The sequence below is a fragment of the Danio aesculapii genome, chromosome 16, assembly GCF_903798145.1.
Source record: "Danio aesculapii chromosome 16, fDanAes4.1, whole genome shotgun sequence".
Taxonomy (NCBI): Eukaryota; Metazoa; Chordata; class Actinopteri; order Cypriniformes; family Danionidae; genus Danio; species Danio aesculapii.
In genome coordinates this window covers 52,045,499-52,070,469 of record NC_079450.1, presented here as the reverse complement: position 1 = coordinate 52,070,469, position 24,971 = coordinate 52,045,499, and the positions used below count along the sequence as shown (strand labels likewise).

General features: G+C 37.4%; 1 protein-coding gene across 2 annotated transcripts in view; it reads left to right on the top strand.

The window, feature by feature from the left end:
• The window catches only part of ibtk (inhibitor of Bruton agammaglobulinemia tyrosine kinase), a 60,305-nt gene that overhangs the window by 10,870 nt on the left and 24,464 nt on the right, over positions 1-24,971 (top strand). For both annotated transcript variants that reach the window (XM_056474841.1, XM_056474840.1), the window contains exons 5-10: positions 13,008-13,118; positions 13,204-13,374; positions 17,489-17,606; positions 19,671-19,851; positions 21,575-21,698; positions 22,808-22,985. In XM_056474841.1, the coding sequence (XP_056330816.1) occupies positions 13,008-13,118; positions 13,204-13,374; positions 17,489-17,606; positions 19,671-19,851; positions 21,575-21,698; positions 22,808-22,985 (883 nt within the window). The remainder of the gene's footprint in view (positions 1-13,007; positions 13,119-13,203; positions 13,375-17,488; positions 17,607-19,670; positions 19,852-21,574; positions 21,699-22,807; positions 22,986-24,971) is intronic.

Here is a 24,971-nt window from a genome sequence, read left to right as displayed (position 1 = left end):
TTTTGAGGCATCTTCAAGCAGGATTCTTTATTCAGAACTTGCTCATGCCATCCAAGACTATCTAAGGGCTGTGTTAGGCGGAGCGTGCTTTTTATGTTGAGAGGAGTCTTTTTGACTAATTTTCTAATGGCTGTACATGCCTTGGACGCTGCTTATGCATCCTGCGTGGCTTTTATTTAACTGGCTGCTGTGCCTCGCGCTTTTGCTGTTGCGCTCTGTGCGCCTGTATCTGTATCTGAGTGGAATAAGTGTGCTACGTCATCCGCGCCCTTTTTCATTATCCAATTGAAATGAAAGCAGAGGCAGGGTTTCAGTTGAGGTGACAGCAGTGTTTGTGTTGTCAAGATAATTATGGAGACTTTTAAAGATGGAGACTAGACTAGTAGTCGCTGTTTTGAGTTATCCAGAGCTATACGACTTGACAAATCGTGAATATCACAATATTATTAAATATTACAATTATAACAATATCAACAGAAGCGCTTGTGCACAATACGCAGCTCATTCAGTGGTTGCTTACGGTATACTTGCCTAAAGTATCGTGGTCGCAGATAGAAAAATAATGTGCGTAAATCAATATTTGAATGTTTTATGTGCTTACGGTCTTTTCCAGAAAAACTGGTTTTGTCTAAACACATTTTCATTTTTGATTCACAATCATATTCTTTCTGTACGTGACCTTGTTGTTTCTTATTTTATGTTTAGTTTTTGCTTTTGCACGCTATAATTTTACACACGATGTCAATATTTTGATTTATATGCATTTTTTTATTTATTTTTTTGTGACCGTGATACTTTAGGTGGGAATTTAAATCCCATGCCTACGACATAAAAAATGCAGTGCTCTTTTTTTTTTTTTTTTTGTCAACAAAAAAGGCAGTATTGCGAGGCAACCATTAAAGGGCGCATAGGTTACCCCTTTTTTCATATTTAATATAAGTCTTTTGTGTCCCCAGAATGTGTCTGTAAAGTTTCAGCTCAAAACACCCATCAGATTATTTATTATAGCTGTTTGAAGTGTCTATATTATAGCTAGAAAAAAGGTTTTGCTGTTTTTTTTTGTACTAGGCCTTTAAGGCTAGTCCTCCCCGCCCACCGTTCCCACGTTCCTGTCAGCAATCGCCGCCCTCGGCTGCCTCAGGAAACAGATCTCGCGTAACGTTTGTGAGAAATACTACAGTAAGGACTTTAACTATCAGTATTTGATGCATTTTTTTGTGGATTTGCAACAATGAGTCTCACACAATGTCATTACAAAGTTCACGCACACACACAGCAAGGACACAAACACATAGCGCAGACACACACATACACACACACACACACACACACACACACACACACACACAAACGTAGCGCAGACATATACTCACACACACATAGCTCAGACACGCAGACACACACACAGAGAGAGAGAGAGAGAGCACAGTAAGCTTTGCACTCTTTTGCACGCATATGTGACATGATACTGGTAATATCCACTGCTGTATGAATATCTCTTATATTAATGTACAAAATAAACCTGATTTAACGTCCACAAACCGCGATTGAAGCGTCTTCCTTCATAATTTTCTGACACGCGGCTGTGCTGATGAAGTAAAGATGAAGTAAATCGCTGTAATTCATTACACACATGCACTGTTTTAAAACATTTTAAACTTGAGAAACTCACTCTTGATCTTGTTTGATGATGATTGATGATTCTAGCGAACTGAACAGACCTTTTATTCCCGGCTGCTTTGCGCTCGTCCTCTCTTGATTATATGATTATACACGTGACTACCGTACATGTTTATGCGCACAGCTGTCAATCAATATTGGTGGGCGGGGGGACCGCACTCCTACTTAAAGTTGCGGTCGATCTGAAAACAGCTCCAATTGGTCCACCGTTTTTATGTTGTTAAATTTGAACAAAAAGGACTGGGTGTGTTTATATCACCCCAATATGACAGTTTATACACTATACTTACACACATTTCTGTCCAAACAGCTTGAAAAGTAGATTTTTCACCATAGGTGCCCTTTTAAATCAGCTGCTTATTGTGCACGAGCACTGCTGTTAAAATTATAATATTAGTTATAATTGTAATATTAGAAGTTATAATTGTATTATTAGCAGAAACTGCAAAATAATAATGAACAGACAGAGAGCACTTGCTCTGTCCTTTATTATAGAGAATGAGAGGTGTACACTGCTGTCTCCTTAATGGAAACCTCGCATCTGCTTTCCTTTGATTGGACAGTGAAAATAGATGCGGCATTGCATGCTTTTTATGCTCATAGTTGACTTTTATTTTTTTCAGATGCACAGAGCGTGATTTAAAAAATGTGTGGTGTAGCAGGTAGTTAAAATGCAAAGTGCACAAAACGCTTACGGCCATTAGAAAACCATTCAAACAACGTGTCTATAGCCCTTTTCACACATGCAGACCTTTCCGGGAAATTACCGGCAATTTTCTGGAAAGGGATCATGTATGAACAGGCCCTTTTTGTAAACACCGGTAAATTTGTTCCAGTAATTTCCTGGAATGCTGCTCTGTGTGAATGCAGAACAGAGATGGGAAGTAACAAAGTACAAATACTTCATTACTGTACTTAAGTAGATATATTTCTGGTATCAGAACTTTACTCCACTATTTATTTTTCTGACAACTTTTTACTTTTACTCCTTACATTTTTACACAAATATCTGTACTTTCTTCTCCTTACATTTTTAAATCGGGCTCGTTACTTTTGTTTTAATGTGTTTTGTGACTTGATCTTTTTGATTCAATCGATATATTATTTTGTCAAGCAGTTATAGCTTTTCTCTTCAAGGCACGGTCGTGAAGCAACAACATCCACATATGTTTTTTTCCCCAGTGTTTTAAATTGACTGAGGTGGGATAGTGCTGCTACCTGCGCAGATTATGCAATAGGCACACGTGCGGACTCCAGTGGACTTTACATTTTATGCAAAAGCAATTTTACGTTTAACTTAAATAGGTAAATATTACGAAAGATTCATTATTATGAAAGCAAAATTCATTTTAAAACCTTTAGTCATTTTAAACATGAGTGTCTGTACTTTTACTTGAGTAAAAGATGGGTTTACTTTTGCCATCTCTGACGCAGAAAGAAAAATAGCTGGAAAGAGCGTTCATGTTTGGAACACACTGACGTGAGATGTCTGCTCCAGCCAATCAGAACATTGAGACACATCCACATCTGTGCTGTTTATGAAAATAAAAGCCTTTGAATATTTTTTTCAAACACATTTAGCTGCTAGATGTTAGTCAGATAACGTTTCTATGTTCCTTAATGCCAACTGTGGAAAAAAGTATCGATAAATTGCTTATGATAAACCGTTGTTTGTTTACCTTCAAGCTCTGCTTCAGTTGCTTGATTCGTGTACACGTGAAGCGGCTGGTGAGTGCCAGCACACACGCATATTATGTACATCACAATATGCTGAAGTGTTCCTTCATATGTTTTCATCGAAGTTGTTCACAATACAGTGTTTCCGCAATGATTTTTTCCAGCTTTGGCGACAGACTTGGTTTGGCCTTTTACACAGGTCTACCATTTACCTGTGGCGTTAATTCAATGACAAATTTCGTGAGCGCAGTATTACAAGTCGAGATCACATTTATGTAATACGAGCATGTCAATCTCTGTGATCGAGCGCCGATTTCCTCTGCTTGTGCACAAAACTTCTTGCACGGCCTCAAATATACGCTGCTGAAGTGTAGATTTTCTTGTGCGCTCTCAAATAAACACTGCTGAAGTGCGATTTAGCGCATTTATGTAACCAGTATGTCTCCAACATTTATTAGATTTGCTAGGAAAATTTATGAATGTCTCTAATAGACCTACAGAATGGCGTTAATGCATCCTGAAGTAAAGTGAAAAGGCCATACACTCCAGCAAGATAAAGTCATTGTATACAGAACCATAGACCTTTATCTATAAAGTATAATTATGGAAACTGTGTTCATCTAAACTGAAAGCTATGTCGTGTTTGCTGGCCTCACGCGTCGTGCACCTGTCAGTTAAAGGGTTAAACAAATAATGCACAGCACTACAACAATTACAAAAAAAATTCATGCTGTTATAATTCACTTACCTTTTAACCTTGTTTTGGTACGATTATAAACTGCTATTTACAAAAATGTCTGAATGTTTTGAATGACAAGCTGTAATGTAGCCGTGGATGATGAATTTTGGTGTGGTGCCCCGCCATGGAAGAATGAATGTAGCGGAAACCATGCAATACTTATCCAGCCACAGAATTTGCAATGTACTCAAATGCGGCTCGCGCTTCAGCCTTTGGATGTCTCTGGCACAAAAGCTGCTGCATGAATGCTAATGCTTTAAATAAAAGTGAAACCATCAACAAAAGCCGGACTCCTTCCATGTTTACAAATACAAGCGCAGCTGTTTAAAGCTCATTTCTGGTTAATGATGTCAGAATTTGCCGGTATTTTGGAAAGGATGTGTGTCTTTTCTGGAAAAATTCCAGATCGTCCTTGCCTGTGTGAACTGCGATTTTTCTGGATGTTTACCTGGATCACTGTGTGCAAGGGGCTTATGAGTGAGAAAAATGCTTTGGGGTGATCTGCCACTTAGGGTGGCCCTGCCGCCAAATTCATCTGATTGGTCCACTGCTTTTGGACGTGATGGTGATGAGCTGCATTGCGTGTGAAAGTTGAAGATCTTTCAACAATGCCTCTAAAAAACGCAGCACTCGCATGTGCGATGCTTCAGAAGATGCGAGGCATTAGCGTAATGCTCTCAAACTTCCGTCCAGAGCATGTTTACATTGAAAAACAATAGAGTGGAGGAACTATGACGTCACCTTGTAGGCGATTCGGCTGCTAGCATAAAACTGGTTCCCTCGATAAAATCCCCATAGCATTTTCCCATAGGCTTTTTCGAAGATTTCAAATAATAAGCTCTGTGTTCAAACACAGATCATTACACTTACACGTTTTGTCCAGCAGGATAATCCTCACATAAAAATACAACTTTTAGCATTTTTGTATCTTAAATGCGAACGCAAGAATTGAAAAGCTAACATTAGGGTATAAACACACTAAACTGCTTTCGGGGCGCTCGCCTGTGACGTCAGCACCAACCTGCTAACTTTTCAAGCTTATTTTTAGAAATATGATCCATGACAAAGATTTATTCTCTCGGTTTATTATATTATAATCCACGCTATATATTATAAACAAATAAATACGCAAAAACACATAGACCTACGTGCGTTTTGGATAGTTTTTTACGTAGGAAATACATTTTGTTTTACTTTACGGTTGTTGTAAAAGTTTTAAAACTGTTCGTGTAAAGGTGCCTACATAGTATTATCATCAGACATATTTAAATCAGTGTATCGCTCGCGTGCACACAGCCGGCTTACCTTAGACGACAGAAATGAGGAGTGAGGGACAAGTCTAATCGCCTGCAAGTCCCATCATGGGTACAGAACAACATTCAATGTTCTTTTTTGTCACGAAGTACAGTGAAAAGCAGCCCATACAGTCACATATGCTATACATTTTATGGTGGAGTGTAAATATTGCAGTTTTGCAGTAAAATGACAGTTAAAATGCATGTATTTTTACACATTTATTCACACGTTTGCATTACTGAGAGCAGGAAAGAGACAGGCTGCATTGATGAGCAGTATCTTCGTAATATCGTTTAATTAATATAAAGGATCAACAATTTAATGTCTTGATGGTCTTTACAAGTGAAGGGATTATCTACACACACAATATGAATTCCCAATTAGAAAAATACTACAAACTATAAAATACTATTCATGAAAATACTTAGACGAATCCAAATGCCCAACACAAGCGGGCTGCGTTCCAGACTAGTTCAGCTCAATGACGTATAATGTCTACGACACCGCATGTAGTCCCTTTTAGCAACTTGATAGCAACCGTCTTTTTAAAGAAGCGTAACCGATTTAGAAAATCAAGAGTGTGATGTAACTGATGTGTTTTATGTCGTAGAACAAAACGTGAAAGTATCTTGAGTTTGTGTTAGCCACAGACCTTATTTAAGCAATTTTACTGAAATCCCATTAAAAAAAACCATTGACTTTGAGACAAGGGAAGCAGAACTGCTAAAATGCTAACTCGCTTTTGAGTTTTTGCATACAAATTGAGGTCATAGTTCCTCCACTCTATAAAAAAGTAGCATGTTGGAGAGGAAAAACGCATTCTGTGTGAACCGCCCCTTACACTGTATTTTAAATAGTTGTTAGGGGGCTGTGCTTAAAGATGGAGACAAAGAATTAGCATGAACATTTGAACAAAGAATGTAAATCGAATAAAAAGATCAAAGGCTCTTGTATGGACTGTGAAGTTTCACCCACACTGATCTAATCAACAAAATGGAGTCCCTCAGACATCTGCATTATCCCAGATTTACACTTAGGAGTGTTGCACTGACAACATCTGCACTTAAAAGATAACAGGGGAACTAATAAAACTTTAAAGACTGTCACAGTGACCTGACTCATTCAACATACAATGGAGGAAAAACAGGCTAGGCAAAAAAATAAAAAAAATAAAAACTTTTACCATGCTTTTACCAAAAAAACCCACCCCCCACAGGTATTTTTAATTTTATTTCTCCACGTCTATCTGGATTATTTCTGCTGATGAGGCATATAGCTTTTTGAATCCTCCTCTGGATTCCTCATGGTGCATTCAGTCTAGCAGGGCCTAAATCTCCCCAGGGTTGTGTGTGACAACAAGAGAACGATGAAAAAAAACAGAGGACCTGCTGGTGTTGTCTTGATAACAGGCTCCTCACTGGGACCTGCTTAAGAACAAACATCTCAAAGGGTCTTTGCAAACCTCCTGAGGAAACTTAGACCTCTTTGTTTCCCTGTAAATTGCTCTTGAAAATGAATTCCCTCAAGGATGAAAATGACCTTCCTGCTGTTGGAGAGACTCTCTTTGTGCTGGAACTTGCACGTGTTGCAGATGTCACTACTCTTTTTCACCAAGGACTTTCCAGTGCTGTTTTGAAGCCAAATTTTGGTCTTTCGGCACCCAAAACACTAGCTATGAACCTAGAGTAGTGGTTCTTAAAGGAATAGTTCACCCATTTCTCACCCTTCATTATTTGAATTATTTGACGTTCTTGCGTCCTCGTGTTCTCGTGTAACATCATCATTAACCGATAAAGTTCAGTTCCAAAACTCAAGACTGCAGGAATAAAGGGCACGTGAAAGTGCCCGAATGCGTTCTTGATATTGCGGATGCAGACTTGAGTGCAAAATTCGTTTGAGAAGTCTCAGTAATAAATGAGGTGGGAAGCGCAGGATTTTATATAGATTTATTATTGAAGTTGAGATGCTGAGAATGAGAATGCTGTAATGTTTAAATAATTTTCTGTTAAAAATACGTGAAGGTCATGTGAACATCAGGCAGTGTTAATTTCGTTGATGAAATATTTTCATCATAATTTTGGTGACGAACAAGTTTATACCGACAAAAACGAAATCACTGAAAATTAAGTGATGATGATGACAACTATAATGAAAATATACTAACATTTTCTTTGACTAATATTAACAAAACAAAAATGTGATTGAGGGATGTATTATATGTAAAACATTATCATTTGCCAGTCAAATGACACTTATTTAATCAGTGCTATAGCTGGGTTCCAGCTACTATAACACCAACTACAAGAGTAAAGCTTGGTAGACTGACATTGAAAAGTGGACTTTAACTATTTTAAGCCCTATCAATGATTTAATGGCTTGAAACTGTTCAACAGACTGGTTAAAAAGACTAGTAGTTGATTGAGTTGATGAGTTCAGTAATCAATTTTAAAAAAGCTGTCCAATATGGAATGGTGATATCTAAAAAAAATTCTTTGTTTGTGGAAAAAGGCATCAAAACCTCTTTTTTAAATCATGGCTTTCAGAATTCTTTATCACTTTACATTTAGAGAGACTAAGACAAAGCCTTTTTGATAACATTACTGGCTTCGAAGCCACCTGGAAACCCTTTTTTAGTTATTTGTCAAATGCCCAGGATAACAGTTTAAAGGTATAACACTGTCATGGTCTGCAAGATTACCTTCTTGCCTGTGCCTACTGGCAACATGTGTAACATTGTTGACCCATGTATAATAGGAACTGATGTAATAATGGTTTTAAAATCTTTTTTTTCTGTCTTTTGTCATTTTTTTGTTCAGTTTTTTTGTTTGCTTTTTCTTTTTTCTTCGTAATTGTTGTTGCTTTTTGTATTGCTCTGTGTTGCTTTAAGAAAATAAAAATATAATATTCAAAAAAAAAAAAAAAAAAAGAGAAAAGAAACTAGTAGTTTACTAATAAAGGGTTTGCTAAATATTTCCACACTTCTGCATTTTCAGTATGGCTACTGTTTTTAAATGTGCATTGATTGTGACACAGAATTTTTCATATTACTTATGATATAAATAAACAATGCCAATTTTTGGTCTTCAATGAAAAGGCTATATTTTAACGATACAGTTTTATTTATTTTACATTACAATATTTTGTATAAATAAGTAATGTAATAAAATTACATTTAAATTAAACCAAATATATTTTAATAAAACTAAATCAAAATTTGCTGCCAAAATTAACACTGCCATCAGGAAAACGCAGCGTCTCATTTCTCACAGGACGCGTTCTCTGTTCTAGTGCTTTCCCGAGTTCGTTCTTTCGGGGTAACTTGGCAAGAACGGCCTCGACAAGAACACGAGTATGTTCTCAGCATTCTTGGAATTGAGAAACACAATGTCTTGTTTTGTGTTTAACAGAAGAAAGAATCTCAAGGAGTAGAACCACATGAGGGAGAATAAATGTAGAGATAAATTTAATTTGGTTGAATAATCCCTTTAAGTCCTATTGGACTAGTAAGAACCTATAGCACTGGCTCTGAACTGGCACCTTGTTCATGCTGATGGAAACGGGCTATCGGTGAACGCTAGGGTGACTTTCACTGCTTTGGCATAGTTGACCCTGAAAGCTTGGCTCATGCCAACATCATGCTTTTAACGGTGGATAAGTTTCCCTTTTTTCCATGGTCAAAGCGAGGACTCATTTGCATTTTGGATTGATAACCAGCATGTGCTCATATGTGGATGTGGAAATGTGATCCAGTAGTGTTGCATGATCCCATTGTCACCCTTTCATTTGGGATTTGGACATTTTTGAAAGGAGAAGAAGTTAAAGACATGATTAATGTGAACTTAGTAACCAAATCCGTCAATCATTTAAAGCTCGCGTCTGGCCCCTGAAAAGACGCATTTTGCATGTCATTGTTGAGTTAGTGTATGTACTTACATTCATCTAATTAATTTCTGAAGTGCAGCGCAGTCCTTTTAATTTTACAATGCTCATTGTGATGGCGGATCGTGTTTCCCGACCCTTTCATCGGCACTTTGATGCCCCCCTTTACATGGAAAGAGAGCGCATTGTGACCCGCCGCTCTGTTCTGCAGATGCTTTCAGTTAAATATTAAAATATTCATTCAGGAATAATGGCAGCAGATTAAATAAGCGCTGCGAACGCATGTGTATGGCAGCGGGCGAGAGCAGGTGCCAGTCAGTTCTTTGAGCGCAGAGTTTGGACGCTTTACAGAACATCTCTTGCTTCTGTTTGGACCTTGAGGAGTGTTAAATTAGTGATGATGTTGACCTTGGCACCCCTGCACGGCTGTAGCCGACTCTGAGCTGATCCATCGCTGGCATCCATCCCACAGAAAGGGCAGAGCTGTCATGGCTAAAAGTCAAGCCCTCATGATGAGCACAACGCAGCTGGTTCATTCTGGCCTGCCGCTTTCTTGTTGGGCTCTGTTTTTTTTAATCGACCGATAATCTCCTATGATATCATATTTGACATTGCCTCAAAGGTATGTGCTTCATGAAGGTGTCTCAATCCACAATGTCCACTGCTTTAAGTCTGATTTATACTTCTGCGTCGAGTGATTGCCTTGACCCACGGCGTCTGCCTTGTGTAACCGTGCATTTATACTTCTGAGTGTTGTTTGTGTTGCTCTGCAATAACACTTCCGAAATGCTAGCTGGCAGTAGGTTATTATGTTCCTCTGTGTCGAGTTTTTTCACTGGGTTTTTTTTTTTTTTCTGAACGCTACCTTAATGTACGAGTAGCTAAACTCGCACATTTAGAGGCAGGAACCACTGATGTGCAACGTTTAATCATAAATGGTGACATTTTTTGCTGTTTTTGCACAGAATTTTATAAGAAATTATGTGAAATTATTTTTGGAGTATCGCAACAAAAAATGTAATATATGAAGTAAAAAAATACCTTTTTAACTTTTTTATTTAATGTTTACAATGCAAATCCAATTAGATCCACTTATCTGGTAAACAGAGCAAGTCTCTCATATAATATATCCACTAAAAGACAGAAAATATTACTATACAAAGTGTGTTGTAAATGAGTCAAATGAATATATATATATATATATATATATATATATATATATATATATATATATATATATATATATATATATATATATTAGTCTTTCTATATATATATATATATATATATATAGTCTATATATAGTTTATAGTCTTATATAAAGTCTTTTATATAAGTCAGTAATATTACTGGAATTAACATAAAAACTGAATAAATATAAATTTACACACATTTACAAGTAAATAAATAGACTCAATGATGGGCTAAAAATCGTTGGAATCTGTGGAATCTTCTCCACGCACAGATTCCGTGTGGGTCTAATCATTCCGTGTGGGTCTAAGCTCCATGACGGGACTCAACACTTGTAAACACTTGCTCCATCGAGCTCGCGGCTCTCAGTCCCACCCACACTCGTCACTGATATTAAGCTGACTAATCACAGAGCTTGCGCTACACGTCATTAGCCCCTTTCACACATACACAGTATTTGAACAGGGCCTTTTTGAAAATACCGGTAAATTTGTTCTGAATACCTGAACAATACCATATCTGAACATGAGACTGATTCCTGTGACGCTCCAGAGACAGACGAGTCTTCGCTGAGGCCAGCTTCCAGCCTCCGCCACTGAGACTGCAGCTCTGCACAAGACGTTTGGCCAGCGGAGGAATTAAAATGGTCGTGCCCAACTGAGCCTGGTTTCTCTCAAGGTTTTTTTTCTTCACTTCCGCCATTAGTGAAGTTTTTTTCCCCTCTCCGCTGTCGCCACTGGCTTGCATGGTTCGGGATCTGTAGAGCTGCGCATTGTTGGATTTGTCCTTCAATATTTGGACTCTCAGTAGTGATTATTAAACCACACTGAACTGAGCTCAACTGAACTGAACTTAAACACTACAAACTGAACTACACTGTTCCTATTTACTGTGACCTTTTATGTGAAGCTGCTTTGACACAATCTACATTGTATAAGCGCTATACAAATAAAGGTGAATTGAATTGAATTGAATTGAATATTTTCCAGGAAAGAGAAGTTATAACATTACTGGTAATTTGGACAAGGAAGATTGCTGGATAGAGCACGTTCACGTCTAGACTGCGCTGACGTAAGATGTCTACTTTAGCCAATTAGAACACTCAGACGCATTCATGTATGAGAATAAAAGCCTGTGAATATATTCCCAGACATATTTAGCTGCTAAGTGTTAGTCAGATAACATTTTCTATGTTCCTTCCTAATGCACTAAATGTAGAAGGGAACATTTGATTATGTTTCTAATTGTTGTGTAACTTGTTGGTAAACCACTAACAATGTTGACCATAACAGAGTTGACATTTGTCCACCATTTTGTGTTTATCTCAAGATGCTAACCTCAAACCAGACGCCACATGGCATGTCTAAAACAAATTTTTGCAGTCTCATAATATTGTTTTTAAAAAGTGTATTAGAAATGCACTGAAATATCGCAGTAAACGAGTTGCGCATAATGAATCTACTATTGGTGTATGCTAAACATTTTGTACAATTTAGAGGCCGTTCACATATCGTGTCAACTGGGAGCGCCGAAAAAGTTTGGTGTATTGTAAGCAAAGGTGTGACGCACTCGCATATTCCAAGACCACCTAGTTGAAAACATCTCAACTTCTGAACTGAACTGACCGATCAGCTTCATGCTTTGTATTAAATATATACTGTACATTTTGGTAAAGTAATTACCTCAGAAAAACACAGAACACCCAAATATTTTAATTTTCTCCACAAATAAAACTTGTATCAGAGCTGCAGCAATGTTTTGCTAGTGTGTCATCCTCAGAGAAAAGATTGATGGTCTCCGAGCATCGACATGACAAGGAGCGCAAGCACAAAGCGTGTTGAAAATGAAGGAAAAAGCTTTCACATGTTTTTAGACATGATTTATGAACGGCCTTTAATGAGAGAAGAATAATGACATGCCTCAATGCCTTCCGGAGTTTCTCGCCAGAGGAAGTGACCTCACTTGGAGGATGTCACAAGCTTTTACTGATTAAGCCTTTTTATAACTTACGCAGCAAAACTTTCCAAAACACAGTGCAGTTGTTTATTGCTATAAATGCAAATTCTACAAAAAATGTTACATGCTAAAGTTTGTTTATTTTAGGTAATTAAATGCAAAAATGTGAAAAATTTGTTTGGGGCAGACATGGTGGCGCAGTGGTTAGCACCGTCACCTCACAGCAAGAAGGTTGCTGGACTCGAACCGGCTGGGTCCCCTGGCATTTCTGTGTGAAGTGTGCATGTTTCTCCTCCTGTTGGTGTGGGTTTTCTCTGGGTGCTCCGGTTTCCCCCACAGTCCAAAGACATGTGGTATAGGTGAATTAAACAAACTAAATTGTCCGTAGTGTATGTGTGTGAATGAGTGTGTATGGGTGTTTCCCAGTACTGGGTTGCGCCTGGAAGGGCATCCACTGTGTAAAACTTATGCTAGATAAGTTGGTGACCCCTGATTAATGAAGGGACTAAGCCGAAGGAAAATGAATGAATGAGTTTAATAGTTTGATGATGCTGATGATAATTAAATGTTTTTTTTTTTTTTTTTTGAGGTGGTGCTGTGTAAGTTCCACTCTGTCTTCCTGTCCCAGAAGGGTCAAGTGTACACATGTGGACATGGACAGGGTGGGCGACTCGGACATGGTGACGAAAACACTTATCTGGTAAGTCGATTTAGCCTGAGGTAATGAAAATATTTCTGCCTCTGCTGTATTTCTAAAGTTTGGTATTTTGTGTTTTATATCGAAGGTTCCTCGGATGGTGGAGGGGCTTCTGTCTCATCATTGTTCACAGATTGCAGCGGCGCGAGATCACACTGTGGTTCTGACTGAGGAAGGGTACGTCTACACTTTTGGGCTTAACGCCCACCATCAGCTGGGTCTCGGACCTCCTCCTACTTCCAGCCCAGTTCCCAAACAGGTCAGTCAGCCTTGGGCCGCATCCACACGGAGAAATCTAAAATTCCTTTTAATTTCTTTAAAAAAAATCTTAGGAAAAAAAGTGTATTTCTAAATAATATTTTATTTCTTTTATTTTATTTTAATTCATTAGATTTAAAAATATCTGTTACATTTTTTTTTCTCATTTTTTTATTGTATTTAATTAAATTTTGATGCAGTTTTTGTTTTGATTAATTAGATTTTTAAAATTATATTTCATATTTTTATTTATTTTTATTATTTTATTTTATGTGTGTTTTTGAGACATAACATCGTCAAGAAGTAGAAGCTTTATTTATTTAAAAAAATGTATTTATTGTTTTTCCAAAGGGAATTCATTTAAATTAGCGTGGTTTTCTATCGGTGGATTTCATCTTAGTGACAGGTCTCACATCAGTAGATCAATCAGAAAAGAAAAGTTATTAAAGGGTTATAAATCCCCAGATCTGAATGCAGACAACGTGGATAGCAGCATGTCTCTTGCCATATCTATTCCAACCGTTAACCCTGCCGGTAATCTGGAGGATTTTAAACACAGACGTACACAGCAGCACAGATATAGGCGATGTGTCTGAATGGTAACAAACTCAAGTGATAAAAGACAAAGTCTGCCGTTCTCCAATTTTCGTACAGCTCTCTCGACAAAAATGCTTGCTGCACACCAACAGGTTGGCTGTGTTGGCCCTGACAGCATCACGGAGAAAGCCATGCAACAAACTCTGTGGATCATGAAAACAAACCCATATAAGCCTTCATGAAGCGCTAAATACTGCATGCCTCACAGCTTAAAGGGTTTGTGGTCTGTCCATATTAGTCTGTCATCGGAAAACACGCGCAGTCATGAAGAAGTAAGAAGCAGGGTCTTCTCATAGGATAAGAAAACTTAACTATAAATAACAATGAAAAACCGACGGGTCATCACTCCACTAGCAGATGCGTGCTACATCAACGATTTTGACCCGCTCCAGTAATGATTTTAAAGTCGGAAGATGAAATTAAAGCTGACAGGTGTGTGATTAATTAGATTTTTTAAATATTTCATATTTTTATTTATTTTTATTATTTTATTTTATGTGTGTTTTTGAGACATAACATCGTCATGAAGTAGAAGCTTTATTTATTTAAAAAAATGTATTTATTGTTTTTCCAAAGGGAATTCATTTAAATTAGCGTAGTTTTCTATCGATGGATTTCATCTTAGTGACAGGTCTCACACCAGTAAAGATCATTCAGAAAAGAAAAGTAATTAAAGGGTTATGAATTCCCAGTTATGAATGTTGACAACGTGGATAGCAGCATGTCTCTTGCCATATCTATTCCAACCGTTAACCCTGCCGGTAATCTGGAGGATTTTAAACACGGAAGTACACAGCAGCACAGATATAGGCGATGTGTCTGAATGGTAACAAACTCAACTGATAAAAGACAAAGTCTGCCGTTCTCCAATTTTCGTACAGCTCTCTCGACAAAAATGCTTGCTGCACACCAACAGGTTGGCTGTGTTGGCCCTGACAGCATCACGGAGAAAGCCATGCAACAAACTCTGTGGATCATGAAAACAAACCCATATAAGCCTTCATGAAGCGCTAAATACTGCATGCCTCACAGCTTAAAGGGTTTGTGGTCTGTCCATATTAGTCTGTCATCGGAAAACACGCGCAGTCATGAAGAAGTAAGAAGCAGGGTCTTCTCATAGGATAAGAAAACTTAACTATAAATAACAATGAAAAAACCGACGGGTCATCACTCCACTAGCAGATGCGTGCTACATCAACGATTTTGACCCGCTCCAGTAATGATTTTAAAGTCGGAAGATGAAATTAAAGCTGACAGGTGTGTGATTAATTAGATTTTTTAAATATTTCATATTTTTATTATTTTTATTATTTTATTTATGTGTGTTTTTGAGACATAACATCGTCATGAAGTAGAAGCTTTATTTATTTAAAAAAATGTATTTATTGTTTTTCCAAAGGGAATTCATTTAAATTAGCGTGGTTTTCTATCGATGGATTTCATCTTAGTGACAGGTCTCACACCAGTAAAGATCATTCAGAAAAGAAAAGTAATTAAAGGGTTATGAATTCCCAGTTATGAATGTTGACAACGTGGATAGCAGCATGTCTCTTGCCATATCTATTCCAACCGTTAACCCTGCCGGTAATCTGGAGGATTTTAAACACGGAAGTACACAGCAGCACAGATATAGGCGATGTGTCTGAATGGTAACAAACTCAACTGATAAAAGACAAAGTCTGCCGTTCTCCAATTTTCGTACAGCTCTCTCGACAAAAATGCTTGCTGCACACCAACAGGTTGGCTGTGTTGGCCCTGACAGCATCACGGAGAAAGCCATGCAACAAACTCTGTGGATCATGAAAACAAACCCATATAAGCCTTCATGAACCGCTAAATACTGCATGTCTCACAGCTTAAAGGGTTTGTGGTTTGTCCATATTAGTCTGTCATTGGAAATCACGTGCAGTCATGAAGAAGTAAAAATCAGGGTCTTCTCATAGGATAAAAAAACTTAACTATAAATAACAATGAGAAACCGACGGGTCATCACTCCACTGGCAGATGCTTGCTACATCAACGATTTTGATCCCGCTCCAGTAATGATTTTAAAGTCGGAAGATGAAATTAAAGCTGACAGGTGCTAACGTTGTCTTAACTGATGCTCACAAACAAATCTGTTAAAATCTCAAAAAAAAAAGTTCTCCAGGGTGTCTTGAATCTTTAAAAGGATGGTTCACTCAGAACCTTACATTTCCTCACCATTTACTCACACCTAGAAAAGGGGTTCTAAACTTTATCAATTTCTTTCTTGTTTTTAACACAAAACAAGACTTTTTTTTTAAGGATGTTTGAAAACAGCAGCCATGTGAGCCCAATGTAGAAACTAAATGCTAAGTCAGTGGCTGTTTTTCCAACATACTTCAGTATAGGCATGTGCCGGTATCACATTTTCATGCTGCGATTAATTGATTGAGCTTTTATCACGGTATACGGTATTATCACGATATTGTAATTTTACTAGAGAAACAGGTAAAAAAAACACAAAAAACTTCAGTTTCGTCAACTTAGTAACTTTAATAACTTTTTAATTAACTAAAAGTACTTCAAACATTTAAATACAAATAAATATAAATAAAACAATACACAATGTAAAAGTAAACTTGAGCAATTATATCAAAGTGAATGTGCAAAGGGAAACCGTCTTCGATCAGCAATCCCTCTGCATTTTTTTGGAACCCAAAATATTTCCAAACCTCTGACTTTACCCTTTTTGAAGGGGGATAAATTGTCGGCAGCGTTCCTCTTTCCGCCATGCTTCTACTTCGTGTGAGGATTAGAGAGCGGTGGCAGCGGCGGCGCGCACTGCGTGCACACAGTGTTTCTACATGCGGGGATTGTTTACATCAGAGTGCGCATCAGTTCTGCGCAGCATATACACAGTGTTTCTTCAAGCGGTTGATGGAAAATAAGCTGAAGGGGGATAAATTGTCGGCAGCGTTCCTCCTTCCGCCATGCTTCTTCTTCGTGTGAGGATTATAGTGCGATGGCAGCGGCGGTGCGCACTGCATGCACACAGTGCTTCTACATGTGGGCATTGTTTACATCAGAGTGCGCATCAGTTCTGCGCAGCATATACACAGTGTTTCTTCAAGCGGTTGATGGAAAATAAGCTAATGCGCGTTCTAAGATCTATTATCGGATCTATTATTTTTCAAGGTATTTTGAAGTGCCCACGATAACAATATCGTGCATATTCATTACCGTGATTTATCACATTACCGAATACCGGCACAAGCCTACTTCAGTATAACTTCTTTTACGCTCAGCAGAACTGAAAACTCAAACAGGATTGAAACACATGGAGGAATTTGATTTGTTTTTGTGTTGGTCATTGAGTGTTCTCCACAAACGTCCATTCAGTTAGAAACACCAAAGCAAATGTTTTCCCTTAAAAAATGTCTTGGATTTACAAGAATAGTTCTAAATTCTCAGTTTTGTGAAACATGCTCTTACAGGTAGTTTCAACAATTGTTTTTTTTTTATGTTTTTTTTTTTTTCTTTTGTTATGACTACAGGTCACATCAAAGTCCTTGAAAGGGAGGTCTGTGATCGGTGTTGCAGCCGGCAGGTTCCACACTGTTCTTTGGACCAGAGATGCTGTATATACTGTAGGATTGAATGGTGGCCAACTTGGTAAGAAATATCATCAAAGTTTCCAGTCTGCCAACATTTAAACTAATGCTGCACAATATATCATTTCAGCATCAATATCGTAATGTGCATATGCGCAATAGTCACATCACAGGATGTGCAATGTTGAGCTATGATTATAGATGACCTGGAGAAACACATGACTGTATAGTTATTGCAGTTTAACCAAATAAGAGTGAACGTTTTTCATTTGCACATGTTTTTAAGGCCTGAGAAAGTTTAAAACGCATTGTAGACGCAAGAAATTTTACCATTTGTAACTTTAATAAAGTTCATAAAAATTTTATTAAATTATTATTTAAATCAGAAAAGACTTTTGCAGTGTTATTTTAGATTTTATTATTCAAATTCGATCCCTGAGTACAATTTGACTGTCCCGAAAACCATAAAACATAGTTTATTTCTCTTTTATCTTAGCTTTTTTTGTATTTGCTTGTCATTTTGATTACATTTTATGCATGATTCACTTCCCTACAGAATCATGCCAATCATTCTAATTAATACATTCTTTCCAAATAGCAGTTGTCAAGTTATCCGGTGAAATTGTGTATATATTTATATATATGAGCAATATCGAAAAAGTAGAAGTGTGACATAGCTTTATATTGGCACTGGCGGGAGGCATGTGTTGGCTCGAGGTAACATGCCAAGTGCCTTAGTGCCTCACCAGTGACTATATACAGCCATATCGCACTGCTACGAGTGTGATATTGCATTTATACAACAGTTCAACGACATAATCAGGCATATAAAAAAGAAAATCAAACACGGAGAGTCTCAAAATCCTTTTATATGTGGAACTACTTTCTTTCGCCATTCGTTCCCATCTGCAGCTGACATCAGAACAGCAGAACCTACTGCTACTTCACTAACATTAATTTAGTGCTAGTATTTGAATGAATCTGTAGCGTAATGTCTAAAGTGATGACAAAACATGTAATTTTGCTCACATTTTAAGATTATAAGGCTGAATGGCATGAAATGCCATCAATCTACAAAGATTTCCCAGTATTTCTCCATTGCAGAAAATCCCAATATATAATAAAGCCAAAGCAAACACTGCCAGATTACTATAGTATAAATGCAGAACAAAGCTACACAATACAAAATTAAGAGATCGAGAAAGTCACTTACCTGTTTTATAATGATTTGATCAGCTGTGGTTTGAAATTTACACTGAGTTTTTCTCCCCTAAGGACTTATTATGTTGTCTCTGTCAACATCTTATGGCTGCCAACGTGCTGAATCTCTAAAATAGGCACTGTCCTTATAAATAAACTACATAGTTGCAATCTAAACAACTACATTCTCAAAAAAAGACTTAAAAGTACATTATGTTGTCCAACAGCTGCAATATTTGTCAAACTGTAGTGAGTTTTTTGATCTGCTGTCACTCTGTCGACGGAGTAATACACAAGGGTGAAGAGGCTGTACGAGTGCTGTTATTATGGGAATATCGCACCGCTATCATCAGCCAATCAGATTCAAGAACCTGACAGAACTGTTGTATAAATTGCAATATTTATCGCAGAAAAACAAAATATCGAATGGCAGGTTTTTCTAATATCATGTAACTCTAATATAAACCCTAGAAAATGTATCAGATCTGGAATAAATATGAAGATGGCTGTGGTCTACGTAACAGACCAAAGCTATCAAAGCAAATTTCCTAATGTGAACGTCTAAAGCACAAGAATAACAATGGGCCTAAGACCAAGCCTTGGGGCACTCCATAAGTTTCCATAGGTCAATGTTCATTTACACCAATTAAGTAGCAGTTTAATAGTTCGGAAGGACCTAAACTAAACTTGTGAATGTCCACAGTTGCCAACATGACAGAAAAAATGTGATTTGATTCATATTATCAAATGCAGCACTTTAGTCTAATATAAATAGTAATTCTCCAAGAAGTGAGGAGACGACAAACAGATTGTTTAACTGATCTTAAATCTCTCAGCAAATCCTCCCCCATTTTCATCGGAGCATCTACCTCATTTGCCTCTACCCATATGAAAAGTTGTGGTTCAACCATTGTGATACATCCAGGTTACCTGCTGGAGCCCAACGGAGAGAAGTGCGTGACCGTTCCCCGACAGGTGTCCGCTCTGCTCCACAAGGATGTGACCATCTCTATGGTGGCGGCCAGCAATGGAGCCACTGTCTGCGTGACTGATAAGGGAGACGTGTACCTGCTGGCAGATTATCAGTGCAAGAAGCTGGCATCAAAGTGAGTTCAGAAATGGGTTTGGCCGCTGTGTTGGCTCTGCGACACCCATGTTTTGTTTGGTTTTAAATGCAATAAGTGACTTTAAAGGGATTGTTCACTCAAAACTGAAAATTCTGTCATCATAATCCACCTTACCTGTTCCAAACCTGTTTGACTTTCTTCTGTTGAACACTGGCAACCATTGACTTCCCTTGTGTCAAAATATCTCCTTTGTGTGTTCAACAGACGAAAGAAACTCATGAAGGGTTTGGAACCACTTAAGGAAGAGTCAATAATGAGTATGTTTACATTTTGGGTGAACTATCCCTATAAAATAACACTAGCTCTGTTTCCATCCTCATGTTTTTATGCACAATTTGTGGTGTTTCATAAACTGCTATATAAAAACATATTGAAGTATTCTCTAAATTAAGGCAAGTGGTACTTTAGTTGTTCGAAATAATATTTGAAATGTATTTATTAAACATTTAGGCAAGGCAAGTTTATTTATATTGCACATTTCATACACAATGGTAATTCAAAGTGCTTTACACAAACAAGAATAAAAGAAACAAGAAAATAAAAATGATTAAAAGAATTAAAAACAGATTAAAATGTGTTAAAACTGGTTATAAAAGAATGACAAAGAAAAGAAAGACATAATGGTGCGATCTGTCAGACGTAGCACAGTGCTCATTCAGTAAAGGCACAGCTGAACAGATATGTTTTCTGGCTGGATTTGAATGTGCCTAATGTCGGAGCACATCTGATCATTTCTGGAAGCTGATTACAGCTGCAGGGGTGTAGTAGCTGAAGGCGGATTCATCCTGCTTTGACTGAACTCTTGAAATTTCTAGTTTATTTGATCCTAAAGATCGAGTGATCTATTAGGTTTGTATTCAGTCAGCATATCTGTAATGTATTGAGATCCTAGGCCATTTAGTGATTTATAGACAAGTAATAATACATTAAAATCTATTCTGAATGTAACCGGGAGCCAGTGTAAAGACCTGAGGACAGGTGTGATGTGCTCTGATTTCCTGGTTCTGGTCAGAATTCTGGCCGCAGCGTTCTGGATGAGCTGCAACTGTCTGATTGTCTTTTTGGGAAAGCCAGTGAGGAGGCCACTACAGTAATCCACCCTGCTGCTGATAAAAGCATGAACAAGTCCTCACTGGAAACAAAGCATTTATTTCTTGCAATGTTTTTGAGATGATACTAATTTAGTTACTGCTTTGACATGAATACTGAAACTCAGATGACTCCAGAATAACGAAGATTTTTGACCTTATTTTTTGTTGTTTGACCCCTAGAGTCAAGGTACGCATTCTGTTCCCAAATGCAATGACTTTAGTTTTCTATTTGTTTAACTGAAGAAAGTTTTCTAAAAATATTTATTAAAGATGGCCCACATCTTTGCCATGGGATAAACCATCTGATTCTTAAAAAATTATTTTAAATACCTGATTTGGTTAAACTAAATATCACAAGACTTTTGTATTTTCACAAGATTTTTGTATTTTTAAAAATCATGTGTCGAAACTCCTCAAACTCATCTGCATGTTCTGTGGCACAGGTAGTTAAGTATGAAAAAAATATGTTATCCTCCTGTGCAACAAGAGTTTGTTCTTATGAAAACATGGAGTAAATACAGTGGTTTATTTCTGAATGTTTTATCCTGTATCTTATTTAAAACGTTGACTGGGCACACTGCTGTTAATACTGTCTTTGTCCTGTCCTTCAGACAGCTCAACCTGAAGAAAATTCTAGTCAGCGGTGGTAGTTTGGATCATCGTACTGACCCTCAGCTTCTGCATGATAGTGGAGGAGAGAAGCTGGTGATTCTGGCTCTGGATGAAACTGGAAGAGTAAGTGATGTACTGTACTAGACCTTTACATCCGAGGCAGTTGTTAAACTATTTTTTAACTCTAGAGGTCTAAAATATTTTTCTGTTCAATTTTGTCTAAAGTACTTCCTTAAATAAGTTTAGCAATTAAAATTACTTGACATTAGGGATCCACTAATATGTATTTTATATATATATATAATATTATGGTGGTGGCTGTGCGGTGGCTGTTGGTGGTTGCCCCATTGACTTCAATTATAATCACATTTATTGATTGCAAAACCTTGACACCATATAATCACACGTTCTTGATTGTTGGTGGTATTTCCTGTTGGGAAGACATCAGATTTGCAATTTGTACTGTTTATCATCATTTGCAGTGCAATTGATAATTAAATAATTTGTCTTGTGTGTGTATGTATGTAAGAGAGACCTTTGCACACTGGCCTTATTACGTCTGAGTAAAAAAAAAAATAAAAAAAAGCACCTCAACTCTCAGAACATGGTAAACACACTATAGTTTGCTGTTTTACTCTATAGAACTCCATTTAAAAGCCCAAAATCACTGGCCTATCTAAAGGGTTAATGATGCCAACTGATGACCAACAGTAAAAATGACAAATTTGACTTCTTCCCAACAGGGAAAACCACCAACTATCAAGAATGCACGATTATACGGTTTGTTATGGCTTTGCATTGAAAAAATGTAGTTATAATAGAAGTCAGTGGGGCAAAACAACCATAAACAATCAAGAATGCGTGAATATATGGTGTGTCATGGCTTTGCATTCAAACAATGTCGTTATAATACAAGTCAGTTGGGGCAAAACAGCCCCAAACATAACGAAAGGGTAGTCAATTTGAACAATACACAAGGGTTAATTTATTGTATATAGACTATTTCAATATGGCGATATTACTGGTTCATGAGCGGTTCCATTTCAGAATTGTAATGAGATGTGTTTCAGTTATAACTAATGTTAAGCTTTCTGGGTTCTTAGAAGCTGTAGAAATGAAAAATCTAAAACTGGAAATACTTTAGGACCATTGTTGTTGTTTACATCCCTCAAAAAGGTCTATACAATAAATGTTCATCATTCTGTTAAATTTGCTGTTCTCTGTTGTTTCAGGTGTTTTCCTGGCGCTCTGTGGGCACATCAGCAAGGCTGTGTCGCTGGGCGTATGGGCGCCAGGTCTTCGTATCAGACATCGCTCTCAGTAAAAACAGCATGATGTTTGTCACTCAGGATGGCGAGGGCTTTAGTGGACAGTGGCATGGCCAATACAAGAAAGCTGGAGACAAAAAAGGTACAGTTAAAGGCACGATATGTCATTTTATCCACTAGAGGGCGCATATTCACAACAAACAAAGATATATTTTGAATGTGGCTGGAGAAATCATGTTGATGGATGAGTAAAGTAAACATGAAGAGGGGGTGGGACAGTGTAGCTCCTCCCCTTCTTTAAAAAACAGCCAATATTATATCATGTTATCTAGGGCTGGGCGATTTAAATAAGTATCAATATTTATTGGCTGAACACCATTGTCAATGTTTAAAAAAATGTTTTTGGTATGAAGCGCTATAGTTTTATTAAAATTTGACAGCTGAGCGCGCACCTTGGAAGCATTGCCAATAAACTTAGGGTGTAAGTTTGTAATTTCTAATGGAGGGTGCGACTTGCAAGACGCGCACATGAGAGCGACACGCACATGTTGTGCAAGCGCATTTTCCAGCCTCACCTAGTTGAAAACATCTCAACTTTTCTAAATGTTGCGAGCGCACCTCGATTCATGTAAGTAAAACTAACCAATCTGCTTACACTTTGTATAGAATATACACATTTCAGTAATAACGATAGACTAATTACCTCAGACAAACACAGAGCATCCAAACACTGCAGTGCTTTTTACTTTTCTCCATAAGCTTGCATCGGAGCTGCAGCAATGGATGTCTGTTTGTCATCCTCTGAGAAAACGCTTGATGGTCGTCTTGTTACGAGAGACGCCAGGGGTTTACGAGTGCAAATCTCATTGTAAATATTCAAGTAATCCACGCACTCATGCTTGTGACTTCAGGTCAGAATGAAAACACACGTGAAAATGAGTGCTGTATAGCATCAGTGAAGAGATTGTAAATAAAAAAGGATGTCAACAAATTAGGCATGGGCCGGTATAAGATTGTGACAGTATGATAGCCTTGGATAAAAATATCACGGTGTTACGGTATTACAGTATTGTGATTACTGCTCTATTATATGTCTTTTTAAATGTCTGTGTAAAAAAGGAGACATCCCTTTTGAACGCAACATATTTCATTTTGTAAAAGATTTATAATATTTTGGAGCAGTAAACATGTCAGGCTGAATAATTCAAATTAATTATCCACTTCTGCTGTCTTCATTAGTTTCAAAACACACTTCTTTACAATTTAAAACGCCATCAATGGAGATAATTTCTGCTGGAGATACTGTTGTCCTAAAGAACAAAAAACAAAAATGTAAATAAAAAATATTACGCATACCTTTGGAAACGGTATTACAGAAAATGTTGGCGGTTTTAAAACCTTGACTTTTCCAAACCGCGGTATACCTTGAAAACGGTTATACCTTGAAAACGGTTATCGTCCCATGCCTTCGCCAGATTGGCTTTTTGGTTTCTTTTCTTGTGCATCTCAGCCACTAGCATCTGAAGGATTTTTTAGCATAGTGGGTAATATAGTCAGTCAACTTCACAGTTTGTAATGTTGCAGTATGCATTTGAATAATGATGGTTTGTTCTTTTACTTGAAAGCTCATATCTGATCATCATAATTTGTTTCGTTTACAGAGTTAGAGGTTTACTGTATCATTATTATTGACACCTTACAGATGTTGATCTACCTTTACCATCGCAAACACTTCGTAACACACATCGTAACATTTTATTTATTAAGTTTACGAGTCTCTTTAACACTTTTGACTTATTTGCCTTAGGAATGTAGGTAAATAAAATTAAAGTGGTTAAATAAAAAAATACTAATATTCCTAAAAGTATTGTTAAAAATATTCAATAATTATCGATACTGAATGATATGAAGCATGATATAGTGATCATCTATTTTTGCAATATTGCCCAACCCTAATATTATCGCTCTGCCGGTGAGAGTGTGATTGAGCACAAGCACATCAAATGAAAAGCAAGTCTTGAAGAGGGCGGGGCATGGCAGATACAAGAGAGCATTTGATTGGTCAGTAGATTTGATGAGAAACTGAAGTATGAGCTGGCTTGAATAAAACCATGACAAACTGCAAGCT